The sequence below is a fragment of the Corythoichthys intestinalis genome, chromosome 2, assembly GCF_030265065.1.
Source record: "Corythoichthys intestinalis isolate RoL2023-P3 chromosome 2, ASM3026506v1, whole genome shotgun sequence".
Taxonomy (NCBI): domain Eukaryota; kingdom Metazoa; phylum Chordata; class Actinopteri; order Syngnathiformes; family Syngnathidae; genus Corythoichthys; species Corythoichthys intestinalis.
This window is the reverse complement of record NC_080396.1, coordinates 27,495,106-27,515,826: the sequence shown is the minus strand read 5'-3', so window position 1 is coordinate 27,515,826 and position 20,721 is coordinate 27,495,106. Positions and strand designations below refer to the sequence as shown.

The 20,721-nt window shown below is 40.8% G+C and overlaps 1 protein-coding gene across 3 annotated transcripts in view; it reads left to right on the top strand.

Annotated features, from left to right (window-relative positions):
* The first annotated feature begins 2,591 nt into the window (after nt 1-2,591).
* The window catches only part of LOC130905204 (nck-associated protein 5-like), a 136,216-nt gene continuing 118,086 nt past the window's right edge, over nt 2,592-20,721 (top strand). For 2 of the 3 annotated variants that reach the window (XM_057818349.1, XM_057818411.1), the window contains exon 1: nt 15,369-15,514. In XM_057818349.1, the coding sequence (XP_057674332.1) occupies nt 15,449-15,514 (66 nt within the window). In that variant the 5' untranslated portion in view covers nt 15,369-15,448. Of the gene's footprint in view, nt 2,685-15,368; nt 15,515-20,721 lie in introns of those variants that run through there. The other variant, XM_057818365.1, reaches the window with a different exon arrangement.

Genomic DNA, 20,721 nt, shown 5'->3' with positions numbered 1-20,721 from the left:
CTGCTAAACTTCTGAGGATATTTTAATAATAGTATGTTAATAATTTTTTCTGATGTATTTGTTTGAATACCCTTTACATGTTAAAAAACATTTTTGAAAAGATCAATAAACAATTTGCTGTGGATATACAGTACATTGATATACACAGATATTTAGAAATACTACAACTAAGCACACCAAGCCACAGTGGTAACAAGAAAAGCCCTTCACATGAAATTGCTGGAAAAAAAATATGCAAGATTAGTAAATACCACTCTTGGTTCAGAAACAAACTATCATTGAGGTTTCATAAAATGGTGTAAATATTACATTTAATTTGAAACCAAATTAAATTAAACTGAACTCGTGCTCCACATCTATGTGCATGTGTTGTGGACCCTTCCGTTAGTTACAAGTGTTTGTTTTGTTTGCTTTGCTTAAATTAAATTAAACAAGCTTGATACATCCAAATAACATTCTAACGGCTGATGACCAGTATTATCTACTCTTAACGTGTTTTCTTCAGTCAGAAACGATAAAAAGTGCACTAATTAGGAGTATAATAAATAACTAATCGACACCACTAATTGTAATGTTAGTTCATTGTTCATTGTGTTTCTTCATTTGTAATGTTTGTTTTGTTCTTCAGTTTTGCTAAACGCACAAGTGCACTTAGTGCACTTTTTATCGTCGCTTTTGGTAATGTAACAACTGGCCGAACGGACTTATGACGTACGTGAGTGTGAAGGGGTGTCCCAATTCGGAAGGCTGACGTTTCAAGCCCTACCCCTTGTTGCTCCGTTTGAAGGGCCAAGGGATAGGGGAAAGGGGTAGGGGTAAGGGTAGGAAAATAGAAATGGGATTGGGCCTTCCTCACGTGCCCCCCTGCGGTGCATCAGTAATGGCCCCATTTACAAAACAGAAGCTACACTCTGTCCAACAGTGGGAAGATCTTGGGGGTGATCCCAGGATGTCCCAAAAAGGGACACCATTGGTAATCCCTTACACTCTGTCCCACAGTGGAACAGTCTTGGGGAAGATCCCAGGATATCCCAAAAAGGGAGACCTATGGGTCTCCTAGTGTTAAGAACAACCAGAATTCATACATAAGGTGCAATGCACACTGTCAATTTGGGGGAAAAATAAAGGATTTTAAGTAAGCTTTATAGTCTGAAAAATATGGTAATCCTCTGTAATACAATGTAAACAAGTCTGGATTAATAGAACTGCACATCTCCAGATTTTTGTTGTTTTATTTCTATTGTGATGACAACTTGCGCACCTGTGAGTTAATAAATGCAGACAAGAGATGCATGTAAGCACGATGGTGAATACAAACAAACAAACAAAAAACAAGATAACCCGAAGACGAATAACCCGAAGACGTTCTTGTGATTATTGCTACAGTACAGTATACTGTATTGTCGACAATTGCTAGTGTTAAAAGCTGAATAGATCCATGTGCATCTAGTCTAGTTGGACATTCAAACTCACAAAGGCTACTGGAGCAAACATTAATCACTGTTTGGTTTGCCAAACAAGGGTTGGATTTTTTTTTTTTTTTTTTTTTTATCAGCTCCCTTATCTGAGCGGACACATTAATGTGTTTACTTATCACTTCCGATCCGTCTACAACCTCCCGTTGGCCACTTCGAATGTCCTGATGGAAACGGTGCCATACACTTGTGCAATTCAGTGCAGTGCTGACACCTTTTGATCTCAATTTCCCATGCCCACCTCTCCCCACATCCACTTTCTTTAGATCACAGTAGCTGGAGGCTGTTTCATTTACATGAAATTGAAGCTTTAAACATGTACTGTAATTACATGTGATGCAAGACACATTTATGCAATTAGCCTTTACAGACTGCGTTTCACATCCTGTTCACTGATTAGTCGGCTTCGCTCTCAACTAAACTGCCCTCGGACATTTGGAAATGGGGCAGTGGGTTTGAAAACGTACCATGGCAGGTCAGATGTACTGAAGCTTCATGTCGATCATTTTGGATTTGGTAGTGTTGCGCTGAACGGGATGTGTCATGTTGATCTGTGAGGATGTTTGACAAGTGCACTCACGCAAGGGAGACCTTGCAGCGCATGTAAACCCGGCACATGCCGGATAGGGACATATGATTGACCTGAATTTAAGCCTTTTTCAACGCTTCCAATTATCCTCATACCAAATTAATTACCAGGTTGATTATCCTTTGCTAAGCAGAGTAGAGGTCATATTTTGAAGGCCTCTGACCCGAGGGCATCCGTCAGCTGACCTTTGGCCCTCCCCTTGCCAGTGAGGAAGTGTGGTGATTCCTCTTTGAACAACCATGGCTGGGCCTCTTTGTACAGGAGTAGTATGCATAAAGTAAAGTGTTTATCTTCGGCTGCGGCCTTAGCCAGGTCGAACTGGTTCCCAGCGCTGTTTGGAGAGGCCTAGGAAAACAAAGGGCTCTGGGTGGGTGGTAGGGGCGGGAAGATCTAGCTTTGTGAAGCCAGGAAAAAGGGAGGGAACTTGGACTCTGATCTTGTGTAAAAGGTGAAAACTTCAACAACAGCGAAAATCTGACAGACATGAGGTGCTTACTCTCTCCGCCATTTTTCTACCCCACAGAGCGTCCCAGGTGAGCGAGACACCTCTGAACGGAGGGACCTCGAGCAGACATGTGAAGGGTAACAGGCAATTAAAGAGATTGTCCCTGGACCCACTGGTAAGTAAATATATAATCACTCTTCTTGCAACACTAATTAAAAATTCAGCCGGTGCTGTAAGAATGCTACATAAAGATAATGCTCATGCTGAAATATCTTTTGTCTGTGCATAAGAGCAATTTTCACTTCATGTGTGGGAAGTCATGGCATAAAACACTATTAGACGATGAACCTACCTACATTTAAAAATGGTAACTTGAGAGTACCTATATAGCGAATTTATCTACAGGTTTTTACTATGCCCAACGCACTTTACATTACCTTGCATTCATACACCATTGATGCTACTGCCATACAAGGTGCTGCCGACGCACTGGGGGTAAATTAGGGTTCTGTGTCTTACCCAAGAACACTTCAACAGTGGGCATTTGTGGCTAGGAATGTAACTGCTGAGAATGAATCAAGCTAACAACTGCGCCAAAGCCGCCTTTAGTAGCACAAGCTAAACTGTAATATATATCCAAATCCCGGCAGAGGCGATTGCTCTAAAACTGCAAAGGAAGCTTGGCTTCCTCCAAAATGTCAAAAAATAAATGATCAAATTTATACTGTATGAATGAATTCTTATCACTGTTTAAGATGGGGCTTGCGTTTCATTCATTCACGCAGCATCTCAGTCCTTTAAACAGTGTGGAAGCTATGCTTCTCCAGAGTTGAGAGTATGTTGTTGCACTACAGCGAAACGAGACGAGTCATTGGCTAAAGGATGGGTTTATCCTGCCCATTGGACGCTCTGTGTGCCTGGGGGTCTAAGGGCAGTGGGTGGGGCTCGGCTGGCCCAGATGCTCTGGTTCTCTGCATAATGATTGGATGATCTGTCTGAGCGAATCAGTTATCTTGTCTTATTATGTCGTTGTTCTGAGTTGAACCGAAGACTTTCATAATCATCGTAGCAACACTTGCTATGTTAAAAACGACGAGAAAAATCAAGCTTTTTTTTTTTTTTTTTTTCTATTGTAGCTGCTTGTCAGTGTTGTTTTTGGCAGCCCTTTTGAATTTTTTTTTGTCTTCGTCTTTTGCATGATACTACTTATTAGTCTTAGTCTTAGTTCAGTCATCTCAAAATGTGTTTGTCTTCGTCTAGTTTTTGTTGACGAAAACTCAAGACTAATTTCGTCTAGTTTTAGTCGACATTTACAAAAAAAAAAAAACAAAAAAAAAAAACTTTTCATCTACAAATACAGCGCCAATTCACCTACACGCCATGAACTTGTATGTTAAAAAAAAAAAAAAAAATTGTCCGAGAGTTTAACAGGACGCGCGCCATTAGCATTAGCCTAATGCTAACTCTATTGCTATGCTACGAGTTACATTTACTGTGTGATGATCACTTAGCACAGACCTTTAAAGGCTAAACAGTGATTCCATATTTTCTGTTATTCACCCCCGGGAAGATGTAAACGTTTCATGCCTCCCCAACTCTTTGCCGCCACTGTACGCAGTATCATTTGTTTATGAAATGAATAAATATAGCATTACTTTATTAACTTTGCTTTGTTTGGAACAGAAAAGAAGAAAAACACATTAAATTGCCGGAATTTAAATAATAGTCACATCCAAACTGTAAAAATATATTCAAGGTACATTTTTTGAGCATTTGATTCTGAAAAATAAAATTTGATAAAGTCAATAAATGACAATAAATTTAAATTGATTAGCAACGTAAGCTCACGTAACGTTAGCCCTGCGAAGGGCTAGGTTTCTATTAATTATGACCACTGTCAATGCGTGGCTAACGTGTCTTACATACAGGCGTTATTTAATCTGTGAAAACATAGCGCTGTAGAGTGATGAGGGTGTAAAATAAAAACTTAATAATGCTAACTGTCAATTTTAGCTCAGTATTGAGCTCAGTATAGTCATTGCTGGATAAAACACCAAGTAGCACTTGTCCCTAATGTGCTCCAATACAGCAGGTATCATACATTTATTTTGAACAGTGCAAAAACTCAAAATCCCATCAGGACTTACAGTTTAGACTAACGTAAAACTTAACTAGAACTTAAAAATAGCTTGACACAAATGGAAATTCAATTGAAACACGTGGGAAAAACACCTAACTTTTAAGTGATGTGTGTTATCAATCGTTATGGCATTTTTAGGTAAGAAATATATATATATATATATATATATATATATATATATATATATATATATATATATATATATATATATATGTACAGTGGGGAGAACAAGTATTTGATACACTGCCGATTTAGCTGGTTTTCCCACTTGCAAGCCATGTAGAGGTCTGTAATTTGTATCATAAGTTCTCTTCAACTGTGAGGGACGGAATCTAATACAAAAATCCAGAAAATCACATAGTATAATTTTTAAATAATAAATGTGTATTTAACTGCATGAAATAAGTATTTGATACATTACCAACTAGTAAATATTTCGGCTTTTAGTTCTTTTTTAAGAACCCCTCCTGTTCTCCACTCATTACCGGAAGTAACTGGATCTGTTTGAACTTGTTACCTGTATAATAGACACCTGTTCACATGCTCAAACAAACAAACTCCAACCTCTCCACAATGGCCAAGACCAAAGAGCTGTGTAAGGACATCAGGGCTAAAATAATAGACCTGCACAAGGCTGGAATGGGCTACAGGGAAAATAAGCAAGCAGCTTGGTGAGAAGGAAACAACTGTTGGAGCGATTATTAGAAAATGGAAGAAGTTCAAGTTGACGGTCTGCCTCGTTCTGGGGCTCCATGCAAGAGCTCACCTCATGGGGCATCACTGATCATGAGGAAGTTGAGGGATCAGCCCAGAACGACACGGCAGGACCGGGTCAATGACCTGAAGAGAGCTGGAACCACAGTCTCGAAGAAAACCATCGGAAACACATTACGCCGTCATGGATTAAAATCCTACAGCGCACGCGAGGTCCCACTCCTGAAGCCAGTGCATGTTCAGACACGTCTGAAGTTTGCCACTGACCATCAGGATGATCCAGAGGAGCAATGGGAGAAGGTCATGTGGTCGGATGAGACCAAAATGGAACTTTTTGGTCTAAACTCGGCTCGTCGTGTTTGGAAGAAAAAGAAGGATGAGTACAACCCCAAGAACACCATCCCAACCGTGAAACATGGAGGAGGAAACATCATTTTTTGGGGCTGCTTCTCTGCCAAGGGTACAGGACGACTGCACCGTATTGAGGGGAGGATGGATGGGGCTATGTATCGCCAGATCTTGGCTGACAATCTCCTTCCTTCAGTGAGAGCCCTAAAGATGGGTCGTGGCTGGGTCTTCCAGCATGACAACGATCCAAAGCACACAGCCAAGGCAACTAAAGAGTGGTTCCGTAAGAAGCATCTTAAGGTCCTGGAGTGGCCTAGCCAGTCACCAGATCTGAACCCGATAGAAAATCTATGGAGGGAGCTGAAAGTCCGTGTTGCCCGGCAGCAGCCCCGAAACCTGAAGGCTCTGGAGAAGATCTGCATGGAGGAGTGGGCCAAAATCCCTGCTGCAGTGTGTGCAAACCTTGTCAAGGACTACAGGAAACATTTGGTATTTGTAATAGCAAACAAAGGTTTCTGTACCAAATATTAAGTTCGATTTTTGTGATGTATCAAATATTTATTTCATGCAATTAAATGCAAATGTATTATTTAAAAATCATACAACGTGATTTTCTCTTTTTTTTGTATTAGATTCCATCCCTCGCAGTTGAAGAGAATTTATGATACAAATTACAGACCTCTACATGCTTTGCAAGTGGGAAAACCAGCAAAATCGGCAGTGTATCAAATATTTGTTCTGCCCACTGTGTGTATATATATATACTGGACTGTCTCAGAAAATTAGAATACACAATATTCTACTTTTTTGAGACAGTCCTGTGTATATATACAGGACTGTCTCAGGAAATTAGAATACACAATATTCTAATTTCCTGACTGTTAGAATATTGTGTATTCTAATTTCCTGAGACAGTCCTATATATATACACAGGACTGTCTCAAAAAATTAGAATATTGTGTATTCTAATTTTCTGAGACAGTCCAGTATATATATGTGTATGTATGTATGTATATATATATATATCCGATTACTCGATTAATCGATAGAATTTTCAATCGATTACTCGATTACTAAATATTGAATAACTGCTGCCCTAATCCACATACATGATTACCCTATTTCTCTTTCATTATTAATGGCGAGTATTATGTGTCCCATTCAAATATTGTATGCCTTTGTCATGTTTTTCAGTAAATACAGTATTAATTCTGAACAGCTCCAGATGATGTACGCCTGACCATGTTTTGCGGTGTATTAATGTGATTTTGTACAGTATTAATGGTTTCCATATTCGCAACATGATATTGCAGTAGATTCTACAACAACCAGAAAAGTCCCATTGCACTGGATTATATGATGAGAGAATGACCTGGATGAATGAGAATATTCACACGCAACACAATAGTGGTGGTAAAGGTGGATTAGGAGGCCCAGGTACAATTTGAATAGCACATCATTGGTTAAAAACAGTCCTGTAGTTTAGGAGAGATGACGTACTGAGGTTGAGTGTTCATAGCCACAGACCTTAATTGTTTTGACAAACAATTGCACCTTGTCAGTTACTCATTAAAATCCTCCTATGGTACAGTATTTAACGATGCACACATGTGAAATTTATAAAAGCCAACAACAGATTGACAAGCATTTATCAAGGGGGGAAACTTATTGCGGCCAGGGGTTAACTGAAGGTGAATCCGTTTGCAAGTGCCTCTTTAAAATGTCAAGTGCAGCCATGCACTGTGTTGTGTCACATATACAGCCCTCAGCCATATGCACACCCACTCCTCACATGTACATTTGAGAATGCTTGCTGCAAAGGAAACATGAATCACTGTTCGAGTGTTGTGGTGTCAGAAGAGAATACTGGAACTCGAGATTTATTGTTTCCTATCCCCTTGTCAATAAGCCATTGCATTCTCAACAATGAATTCACGCCAGCTGTCTAGATTCACCGTGTATGATAACTTGATATAGTGTGAAAATAAAAATATGTCATATAATTGTGATGCATTTTTATGCTTCCGCATACAATATTCCCTAGTGTATCTCCAGAATAGTATATGCTGGCTGGCTGGCTGGCTGGCTGGCTGGCTGGATGAATAGCTTGCTGGTCCCCCTAAAACAGTCCTATTTTCTCAGTCATAGCCTGGTCAAGTCATTACCATATTCGGCTTATTTTGGGAAGATCTGGATAGAGCTGAGGTGGATTTAGAGATTTAATTTCACTGTTTAAATCAAATTGGCTTCAGAGAAACATAAAATCATGATGTCATAGGACAAAAAAATCCTTCCAATCCAGGTGAACTCAAATACTGGAGAAATGCCATCAACTACAATATATGAAGCCATTTTAGCCAAGTTGTTTTCTGAATATCATACGAGAACAATAAAATGAACAACAACAACAACAAAAAGTTAGTAAATACTAGGAGTGGGAACCTCTTAGTACCTCACGATACGATACGATTTGCGATACAAAGCTTCTGATAACGATGATCTGACATTTTGGCGATACAACGATTATCGATACATTGGTACATTGGCTACAAAGAACTAATAAACAGAAAAACAAGCTTCTGCTGTGAATTGGAATGAGTTTATCACTAGTAGACGTCCAATCCATTTGAACTGGGAGGGTGGCAGCGAATAAACGAACGCTGCCATCCCTCCCACTTCAAACGGATTGAACGTCTATGGCTGTCAGTGGCAGCCAATGCCAGGCAATGAGGTAATTTTGGGCCATTTAAGATAATTAACTGTTGATTTTCAGTTACTTCCTGTTGATTTTGGGGGTATTTTATGGGTCACTTCCTGTTTATTTTGAGTTACAGAACAGGAATGGACCTGGAAAACACCCAAATGAATAGGCATTGACTCAAACTCAACAGGAAATGACCTGTAAATGCCCTAAAATGAACAGCAAGTGACCTGTAAATGCCCAGAAAATTGGACAGAATGACTGAACGCTCTGGTTTCAAATCGGTATCTCGATTCTTGGCATGAGCATATCTATAACCTTTTGGGATACAAAGTATCACGATATATCACCATTTCGATATTTTGTCACACTCCTAGTAGATACTGTGAATCCATTCAGAAAAGAGAAGGTGTGCAAAGAGATTATTGAATTTTGGAAAATTGTCATCCAGTTGGAGTATTACGCAAAATTCAGTACCCTGAATTACAGTTCATGTGTGGGTGAGTACTTGTATGGGATATGCAATTAAAGAAATAAAAAATAAGACAAAGGCCCACATTTAGGTTTTGTAGGCTGTGCTTGAACGTAAAAGCGCATCTTTATTTTTATGTCAGTGGAAGCCTTGCTTCACCTGCATAGGAATTTGGCAGTCCACTCTATGTCATGTTGTGTGTACTGGTGTCATGAAGTTGTGTCTTTGGTGACTGGAATTCCCTCTGAAATTATAGACACTGTCTAACTTTTAGTGCTAAGTGGACTGCTGGTATGCACGATTCTTGTGGGTTTGATATCTTGAAGCAGAGGCGTTGCAAGGGTCCCCCGGGGCCTCAGGCAGTAAGCAACATGGGGCCCTTCGAGCGTGTGCAAGTTAGGGGAGACGGTTGGACTTGGAGCAATAGCATATTTATTAAAAGTTTAATAATGCCTCGCTCTCATAGAGCGCTTTTTAGGACACTCAAAGTGCCCCCCCATTGCCGCCCACTCTCACTCTGAGCCACGTGACACACATACGTACTCGCGCAGTACAATGAACACAAAGGTGGTGGTGGTGGGGGGGGGTGCGAGTGCGCGCTGTGTGCACGTGCGGTCATCTTGGCCATAAAAGTGGTGAAAACTAAGCACTTTACACTGACTCATAGATGTACTTACATTCGTTCATGGACGCACACATTTTAACAGGTGGCCGTCCTCTGCTTGAAATGTGCACCTTACGCCTATTCTCACTCCCAGAATATGCAGCGCTTCTGACGTAGGACAATAACAGGACTTGTTGCTATGGGAACATACGCATACCCAAGGAACCTTGCTAAAAGGAGTATTAAGATTGCTAATAAAATCGTTTAGGGTTATTTTAGATGCATAAATATTATATTTTTCTTATAGAGTATTCAACGAGGAATACAATGGACCCATTAATAGACTTTTTTGGAAAAAAAAATCACAATTTCTTTAAGTAGTCACATGAATAATGAGGTGGCCTGTGAAAATCAACGTAAAACAACTCGGCAAGGACTTTCTAAAGAGTACTTGGTGAGTCACTCTTTAAACAATCATGTGGTATTAATAGGTGATTGGACTTTCTTAAACATGTATAATCTACTTGACCTGGTTAGTGCTGATTGGGATTGATAACAGAATCATTATATAATCTGCCAAATGATTCCATGGTATTGAAACACCCTCTACACTTGTCGCTGCGACAGTGCAGTAAAGCTGCGTGTGCTAAATCTGAGGGCCCTCTGGGGCCCCCTGCTGGCTCGGGGCCCTAGGCAACTGCCTAGTTTGCCTAATGGGACGCGACGCCTCTGGCTTTAAGCACATACAAATTCGCAAGATATGCGGACATTTGTGTTGTATTCCATTCATATGTTAACAAACTTTAATCGAATGGCATCTTTATCTTTAGTATACTTTTAGAATCAATCCACTGATTACAGCCGTTGCAGAGTAGCAAATCAGTTTCATCTTCTGTCATAAAAATGGCGAGCAGTACGCCAAAAGCACGCCTGTTCGGTTTTGTGTTTGTTTTCTCCTAGTGTGACTTGTCCCTGTGATTGCCCATTGATTTCACCTGTTGTACCTGCTCCTAGTGTATCCTCCAACTTGCATCCTCCTGTGCTCACCTGTTCCTCATTGTGTCGTTACCCCTTGTCTGTGTATATAAGCTCCTGGTTTCTTTTCATTCCTTGTTGCGTCATTGTCAATGTCCATGGCAAGTTCTGGTCAGCAGTATTCGCGTCTATCCAAGTCCTTGTGTTCCAAGTGAGTTTTTTTGGAAAGCAGTCTTTTGTTAGTGACAGTTTGGTTTGCCTCAGTGAATTCTTTGGATTACCACAGCCTTTGTTTTGTACTTTGTTTTTCATTGGCTTTAATTAAATCATTTTTTGCACCGTTCATCTGCCTCACCTCCCTTTTCCTGCGTTTGGATCCATACCACCTGCATGCCCGCGTTCCGTAACAGCGCCACATTTAAAAGAATTGTGAAGGTAACTTGTCATTTGCTGCAGATGGAGCCAGTAACACATCTTCTCGCCAGGTGAACGATGAAAAAGTGTAGATCTGCTTGCAATCTAACATAGAGCCATTTGTTTTAGGAGAAGGTGTGAAAGGAGTGTACATGAGTCAGCATTATGTACATTTTATTGATGTGTATCACCATTCTGCTTCCCTCATTTTGACAGGATCTGGGCTGGGTGCATTGTGCGATCTGAATTAGGCTGTGCAGCCCAGGAAGATCCCAGTGTGGGCGCAGCCTATCTGGGGCACTGTCAGAATTACATAAGCGCAGTGTTGCTGGGTTGATTCCATAGCACTATTTATTTTTATCACTGTGCGTCCGCCTGTGGTAGAGACGCTTGTCGTTACGCGGGGATGTGCACGGTGAGCGGCTGCCAGTGAGATTTAAACTAGGTCACTGACATAGTGCTGCCGGGGGTCAAGCGTGGACGGAACTGGCTCAGTCGGCCAAAAGTTCCATGGAGGTGAAAAGCGTTTTGATCTTAATAACACTATAAAATAGAAAATGTGATTAAAGTGTGTAAAAGGGAATTTGCATGCATTACATTCACCCATGCAAACACAGATATGCCCACACACACCCACACACACATAATCGGGCAAGAATTGTATCCATCTTAATTAGGTTTGCATCCGTTGTTACTCAAACCGTGAAAATAAGATCAGCTCAGTTTTTGTGTTGGCGTGTGTGTTTGAATGCTAGTTTCTGGTTCAGTGCAAGTGACATCAAATGTTAGGATTAGATGGGGTGGCATGCACCTTCTTATTCTAAGGTTGGGGAGATCAGTCCCATTATGATTCGAATGGCCAAAAGATCAAATCAATTCCCCTATTCACTTTAATGAGTGATAAGTATTAAAAATCAAATTCAAAATGAGTGGTGTGGTTGCCGTGTCATCCAATTGTGCTTATTTTGTTTGTTTACACAATAAAACTGTTCCACAAACTCTTATGGAAGCATGGTTTAAGCAAGGCCTATTTATTAATCAGTAATTTTAATGTGAATCTTTAAGTTAATTTTGTCATTTTTTTAACATTACAAGGCATTGTTGACATTTAGTTAAAGAGGTATTGAAATAAATATGGCTCAAACAAGAGGTCATGTGCTCCACTGAGTGAAGTAACTGTTACTGTTGTGCAATCTCGCTAGTGTCGCAGTGACGAATGCATTTCCTCAAAGCGTGAAGTCATCAGCCCGAGGTCTGTGAAAACACTATTCTTGGTATGTCCTTGCTCGTTGTGTCATATGCGCTTGCTTTGTCTTTGCAAGCCTTTGATGCGTGCAGCCATGCAGTCATGCCAAGAGATAATGCACAACAAGAGGATTAATTGAAGACACTGTGGGAGGATGGTGAAAGTTAATAATCACAAGAGCTTCATATTCATGGTTATGACATTAACTTCACAAATATCTTTCGCAAAGCTTATATGGCTAACATGCTTTTATACTCTATACTGCAATGATGTAAGTTGCACTATAAAGAAGGTGGTGGGTGGGTTAATGCTGCAACTTGTTATTCTAGGATTGAATTTTGGAATATGCCTTGTTGTCTTTTTAAAAATTACTACACAAATTACAAATGGATTTGGAGGATTTCACATTGATTCCAGGAAATGAATGACTGAGTCACACATTTTTGTATAAAAATTAAATGACACGAAAACTAGGCCAGACAAAACCAAGGATCCACTGTGATTTATTAAATGATGAGTCAACTCATCTTACTTCAGACTTGCTCTAATGCTGAATGAAGTCAAAACAAAGTAGGTACAGTTGTGGTCAAAAGTTTACATACACTTGTGAAGAACATAATGTCATGGCTCTCTTGAGTTTCCAGTTATTTCTACAACTCTGATTTTTCTCTGATAGAGTGATTGGAACAGATACTTCTTTGTCACAAAAAACATTCATGAAGTTTGGTTCTTTTATGACTTTATTATGGGTGAACAGAAAAAAGTGATCAAATCTGCTGGGTCAAAAATATACATACAGCAGCGCTAATATTTGGTAACATGTCCCTTGGCCATTTTCACTTCAATTAGGCGCTTTTGGTAGCTTCTGGTTGAATCTTTGACCACTCCTCTTGACAGAATTGGTGCAGTTCAGTTAAATTTGATGGCTTTCTGACATGGACTTGTTTCTTCAGCATTGTCCACAAGTTCTCAATGGGGTTTAAGTCAGGACTTTGGGAAGGCCATTCGAAAACCTTAATTCTAGCCTGATTTAGCCATTCCATTACCACTTTTGATTTGTGTTTGGGGTCATTGTCCTGTTGGAACACCCAACTGCGCCCAAGCTAAGATCAAGTGTAGTAGTAGTAGTAGTGCAGACCCAATCTTCGGGCTGATGACGTTAGGTTATCTTGAAGAATTTAAAGAATTTGAAGGTAATCCTCCTTCTTCATTATCCCATTTACTCTCTGTAAAGCACCAGTTCCATTGGCAGCAAAACAGCCCCACCGTGCTTGACAGTAGGCATGGTTTACTTGGGGTGAAAGGCCTCACCTTTTCTCCTCCAAACATATTGCTGGGCATTGTGGCCAAACAGCTCGATTTTTGTTTCGTCTGACCACAGAACTTTCCTCCAGAAGGTCTTATCTTTGTCCATATTATCAGCAGCAAACTTCAGTCGAGCCTTAAGGTGCCGCTTTTGGAGCAAGGACTTCCTTCTTGCACGGCAGCCTCTCAGTCCATGAAGATGCAAAACACGCTTGACTGTGGACACTGCCACCTGTGTTCCAGCAGCTTCTAATTCTAGGCAGATCTGCTTTTTGGTGATTTTCGGTTGAATCTTCACCCTCCTGACCAATTTTCTCTCAGCAGCAGGTGATAGCTTGCGTTTTCTTCCTGATCATGGCGGTGACAAAAAAGTGCCATGCACTTTATACTTACAATTGTTTGCACTGTTGCTCTTGGGACCTGCAGCTGCTTTGAAATGGCTCCAAGTGACTTTCCTGACTTGTTCAAGTCAATGATTCGCTTTTTCAGATCCATGTATGTATATTTTTGACCCAGCAGATTTGATCACTTTTTCTGTTAACCCATAATAAAGTCATAAAAGAACCAAACGTCATGAATGTTTTTTGTGACAAAGAAGTATCTGTACTAATCACTCTATTGGAGAAAAATCAGAGTTGTAGAAATAACTGGAAACTCAAGAGAGCCATGACATTATGTTCTTCACAAGTGTATGTAAACCTTTGACCATAACTGTAGTGAGTTTTGCTGGCGAAATCTTGCTGAAATCTGACTGGCTTCTGCAATGTCACAGAGAGGATGATCTGAAATATGTTGGAGACATTCAGGAACAATGGTATTCTCTGAGCCTATTTTCATGCCCATTACTGGCCCGTCTCGGTTCAGGAGTTGAGCACTTGTACATACTTGATTCCAGTTATAGTGAGGCTGTCTTTACAACTTGGGTAGGAGAGAGTCAGTCACGCTTTAAATCCTGAGAGTGAGTACCAGCCTCCATCAGGGCTATCGTGCAGGTGACATACCACACATACCTGTATGGGCTGTATTTTTAGCCACTCGCTCTGGGAACTCAGCTTGCAATTTTAGTTCGTCTTTCACTTCATGGGAAAACCCTCACTGCTCCCAACCTGCCCATTGAATTGTAAAATTGCTTAACTGTCATTCCATTTTTAAGGTGACACATGATTTTCCATCTTGCTAGATTTTCTATCGCCCCTCGCTTACGCTTTTATTGCAACAATTCAATCCCAGTCTGTGTCATGTGAGCATAACACTTGTTTCACAAATGTTAGTGGAGATTCCAGGTGATTACAAGCGTTGCATTTTGCTTCGGGTTGAAGCCAAGTTTTCTAACTGACCTGGTTTTTCCCTGCTTGGCATGTGTACCCATGCCTCTCCCTACCATTGAAATCTCTGACCCGTGTCACAGGTTGCGTGTTGCGCCTTACCAATGATGCTCACTTAATGTCACTTAACTTGGGTGTCTCTCATCCTCTTTGTTTCGTGTTTTTTACAGAAATGCTTGTCCAAAATTAGATTAGAAGCACCCAATGACAATCTCCTTTGTACGATACATGTTGACACCATAACAGATTTAGAATGTTATTGTTGTGGTTTGAAAGGACTGTCATTGATTGTTTTATTGCTTTCATCCTGAATTTGATGATAATCAAATCCAACAACTCAAGAGGCGAAACCAGTGCTCCAATATAGTGTAATTTAACATTGTCTGCTTTGACTCCGCACATGCACTGCACTTGAAACATGAAAACACTTCAAGCACACTCCAGAGGATGATTAAATATTGACAACAACTGATGCGGCCTAGTTGAGCACAGACAAAATTTCAGACAAGACACTCGGCGTCCTGCTGCATCATGTCTACACATGTACTTATATATTCACACACCAACACACTGCAAAACACATGCACACGCAGTCAGTTGTATACAGCAGCTGAGACTCTGCCAGGGCAGAAGTGGGGAATGATGCGTAAGAAAAGGGTGCATGCGACGGGAGACGGGAATGAGGATGAGTGAGGATGAGCCTGTTTTCTGACCACGACATCCCCAGGATCAGGAACGTTGCCCTGCTTGAGCAACTGGCGGTGAGTGTCATCCCTCCATCCCGGTTGTTGATGCGGTAACTGGGGCAGACTTTGGCAACCTGGTCGATAATCAGGCTGCCCTCTGGTCAGGGCAAATTTACAACCACCTACCTTAGTTTCTACAAGACATGAATTGCTGCAGGTTAGAGGGTTAAGATGTGGTTGGAGGACAAAAGAGGTGTAGAAGCAAGTGTGCATGAAAGTTGCTATCAGGCAGGATTTAAAATGTAGTCCAGGCAGTGTTTTTAAAGATGCAATATTTATATCACTGGGGAGCAGTGATATTCCAATGTTTCTACTGAAATCTTATCTTATACATCATGCACTGTTTGCAAAGAGAACCATATCTGTTGTACCATATGTAGGTCACTTGCAGACAAGCTGTGATGCAGCTAATTATGCACTACATTCTGACTTGTTCTACATCTTGACAAGGCTGTATGGATTTGGGGAGCCTGGCTGCCATCTGTGCATGTTGACCTGAAGTTTAGAGTATGACTAACATTGTGACACCATGTTGGGGAAAAAAAACTGTTCATTTTTTTTCTTTCACCATCTTTAATGCTCAAATCTCATTGAGTAAGAGGTGTTCATTGGATTGAAGCATTGCAATCATACGAGTCTTTATCATTCCTCATATATCTTTTGGCTAATTACATTAACAGGAGATGAATGGTGACTAATGGCTCATGACGAGAGAAGGAGTGAAACAAACAGCTAACAACTGCCGAGCCTTGTGATGCATGATTTAATTTTTCCATCCTATTTCACTCTCTCATGCCCAGATTACCTCCTGAGACTGCCCCCTCCCAAACCTGAACCTACTCACACATTCAGACACTGACCCACTGAGCCTGAAAAACTTGCATGCGGCAACATACATCAGAAGTATTGGCATCTCTACTGATGTTGTATTTCTCCTGAGTCTGGATCAAAATGAAGCTTCATCGGGCCTCCAGAGCCAATTCCACCTTGCTTTTACTGGCAATCCAAAGAAAGCTTTACATAGGCAAGGCAAGGCAAGGCAAATTTATTTATATAGCACAATTCAACACAAGGCAATTCAAAGTGCTTTACATCACATGAAAACCATAAAAATCACATTTAAATCAACACAACGTAAAAACCAAGACAAAAGATCGCATTTAATCACAGAATAAAAATAAATAAATAAAAATAAAACAAAAATAGAAATAAAGCAAAAACTACTACTAATAATAATCATTGAAATCAGCAATGGAGATAAGCACAAGAGGAATAGAAGGCAGGTAGATTGAAATATATAGACAGTTATGGATATGCAGTGCTAAACAAAAGCGTTTTTAGCCCTGATTTAAATGAGCTAACGGTTTGAGCATACTTCAGACCTTCGGGTAACTTGTTCCAGAGGTGAGGAGCATAATAACTAAATGCTGCCTCACCCTGCTTGGTTCTTGTTCTTGGAACATGCAGAAGACCCGTTCCAGACGACCTTAAGGGTCTAGATGTCTCATAGGAATCTAACAAGTCAAGCATGTATTTTGGTCCAAGGCCATTAAGTGTTTTGTAGACGAGCAGTAGTATTTTATAGTCTATCCTTTGACTCACTGGAAGCCAGTGTAGCGATTTCAAAACCGGTGTAATGTGGTCCAGCTTCCTTGTATTTGTGAGGACTCTGGCTGCAGCATTCTGTACTAGCTGCATACAACATACACTAAAGGTTCAAGTGATTGCAGATATTTATGTGCTCCATGTGCTCTTTGGTGTGCAGGCCGACTTTTCATCATCTTCAGATGGCCACGGTTTTCAAAATCAAAGCCGTGTTGAAAAGAAAGTAACAGGATGACCCCTTTAGCACCAACTGTCTCCATATAAATAACATTAAAGATTATTGGAATAATCTATAGTTCATCTCTTCCCCTCATGCAATACCAGGTGTCATAAAAGCAGTTAGGTTTGAATATGAAATCTGCAATATATTATACTTGCTTGAGTGGGAGTGATAATACAGTAAATCATTTCATTTCATGTTACTCTGGGTGCCAGTATATTACAGCCTAGGATACAATGGTGCTCTATTTTTGTATTGCAAATTACAAGTATCTTGAGGATTACATTGCAATCTGCTACCTAACTTTATGCAAATATCCCCCAGCTGCAAGCTGCACCACCCTGCTGCTTCCTGACAACCCACATTCACACATGCACGCACGCACGCAAGCACCCACATGCCCTTGGGACAGTCATGGGAGGGCTATGAAAAGGATGCTGAGATGATTAATTAACTCTGCCCTGGTTTTGATAGCGCCTTATTGGCTTTAAACACACTGTGTTTCTGCTTAGAGCTTTGCATAGATTAGCTCTCCAACCAGAACACAGACACACTTCCCAAATATTGAGGCCATGTGATTTGTTGTTTTCCAAGCTGGGTGCATCATGTTGCTTGTTAACATTGTCAGTTTTTTAGGCTATTGTTTCTTCTAAGAGGGAGCTGTCACCACTTCAGGTTGGATAAAGTAACATTAATTGCCGTTAGGGTTATACAGTATTGAGTAAGGGTGTAACGGTACATGTATTTGTATTGAACCGTTTCGGTACGTGGTGCTCGATTCGGAACGGAGGCGTACCGAACGAGTTTCTGACGAAATGTAACCCTTACTTTTTGAGGCTGTGAGTCGATCGGGTTACAGTTTCTTTGTGTAGATTATATTTACTCTGTCTTCTCTACTATAATGAGGTTCAACACGGTAGGACAGTATAACCCAGAAACGTCAACCACGCGACTACTTGGCCGCTGCGAGAACGCAGTGAAACGCGGGCGTTAAAGTCAATCAGCCAATGCAAACCAGTCGCAGTGCGGCCGCGTGTTAGACGCATCCCAGAAGTGGCTCAACACGACGCACGCGAAAAGAACGGCAGAGTTTATTAATTGACGCAAGACGCGCCCCTCCTGCGTCAACACTACTACTGGTAGCTAGGATCGGGCAGACCATAAGTCACTCGTGTAAAAATACGGTGGATCCGTTCGATTTTCAAACTAATATGCAATCGTAACCCACTTTTTGAGTCCATCCGATCACTTGAGTTGTAGATCGGGGCACAGTTGACTTGTCTTTGTTGATTTACTGCTGTCTTCTCTGCTATAATAATAACGAACACGGCCCCATGTTCAACACAAAACCCTCCTACCACAACAAAACAAGTAGGAACTAATATTCACATAGGAACTAAAGTTATTTGCCTGGTATACCAGACTCACCGCTGTTCCAGCGATTGAGTCTGGCGACCGTCCGGCGGATCAAATTCCGAGGGCGGAGCAAGCCACAGCAAACAGACAGCGGAGTGGACCAACCAGCGACAGGCAGACGTGATGTTGTTAAAGCGACAAGTAATTAGCGTGAGCAGAGAATGGAGAAGTTTATTCAACATGGCTAACGTGAGCCATGTTGACTGTTGTCAGTGACTTGTTTCGATGTGTTTTTGGTAATTTAAAACTGGTTTTACCGCGGATTGGAACATATTCTCGGCTCTCCCGTTCGCCATCTGTGTTGTTGTAGAGACGACTTTCGGCGCGCAAGAGTGACGTTACTCATTAAGAACACGTCACGCAAATAAACGAATCTGATTGGACGGTTGATTATGTATCTTGCTCGAGAAGCCGTTAATGGGCTGGGTCCCAGACTATTTCTCACAGTGTTTGAAAAATACAGGGAGAATATTCTGGCTGTACCAGGCAATAAAGTTATACAAGATAAAATATACAATATAAATGAATACTAAATCACATTTGTAAAATATAAACACATAATAAAATAAAAAATAGCCCATTTAAATAAAATAAAAGGAAATGAGCTAAAACACCTGTAATTAAATAATAAGAATAATACACAGATCCTGCTTACACAATTAAATTGATTAATTTCTGTGTGGTGCTTTACCTTGAGAAAATCCCCCAATAAAGCTTTTGAAAACCGTTCATAAGAAAAAAAATGATTCATTGAGGCATTTCATTTGTAAAATACATGTTAAAATCCTTGTCATTGGGACTGCATTTCTCTCGAGCACAGGACTTCTTTTTTCTTCTTTCTATCAGAAAGAAAGCTGACCAATACGAGGGGTCTGAAAGGCAAATTGTTGTTGGATTATCTTTAAATACCCGTTACTTTTTGAGGAGAATTCTAGCTTTGTATAGGCTAATGATCCTATTGTTAAACGCACAAAGGTGTGTAATAAAGCACATTTATATTTTGCATTTTGTTTTCTTACTGTACCGAAAATGAACCGAACCGTGACCTCAAAACCGAGGTACGTACTGAACCGAGATTTTTGTGTTCCGTTACACCCCTAGTATAGAGATACTATGATGAACATTGCCAGTTAGCCTGCTGTGGTCATATAGGAATGAATAAAGAAATGAATGATATCCATATCCACTTTGAGTCTCAGCCGGTCACGTGCAGTTGCATGTGTGCAATCAGTAAAAATATATTCGTAACACACAGACTCCTTGTGAGCATCCCTGGGGTTGGAATCATTTTATACTCACTGTATGTGTGTCGGTCCATGTGTGTCCCCCCTCCAGCTGTCCCCAAAGTGGCCCTGCCCGAGCGTCCCCGGGGCTTGTGTACTTTTTCATTGGTGACAGCTTCAAAGGGCCATTCGCACAATACACTTCTGCGTGTCACCCTCAGCATGGGCGAGAAGGCCTGTCTTTCAGGCTCACATTGGGAGGTATTGTGCCTTGGAAATCACCTGCCCACATGGATGGAGTATGTGTCACACAGTGCACGATTGCATTTTTTTTTTTTGATTGAGTCTGTGCAGAGTTGGCCTGCATTGCACTTCGTCACAAAATGGTTTTAAATCCTGTCTGGTGTGTTTTAAAGCGGTTATTTTCATAGCAGGAGCCACTCCCTTAATTTCTCTCCTAAGTGCTTTTCTGTTAAGCAGCAGCACTGAGGCAATGTAAGCAGAGACGTCTGTCTTGACTCAAATGTGCTACCTTTGCTGTGTAACAAGCTGTTCGAGGGAACCTTCTTTTGTAATTTCTCGGCATTGATCTCCTGCTTTAGCAGGTAAGAACTCATCATTGTCTGTTGTACTTTCAAGGAGTAACTGCACTGTTTTAATTGTTGGGGGGGCACAGTCGTTTAATGAATACTGAAAATGAATGTACTGTAAGTGCAGGTTGTGCGTAAGCGCAATATTTCTACTATTTCTCAGTAGTT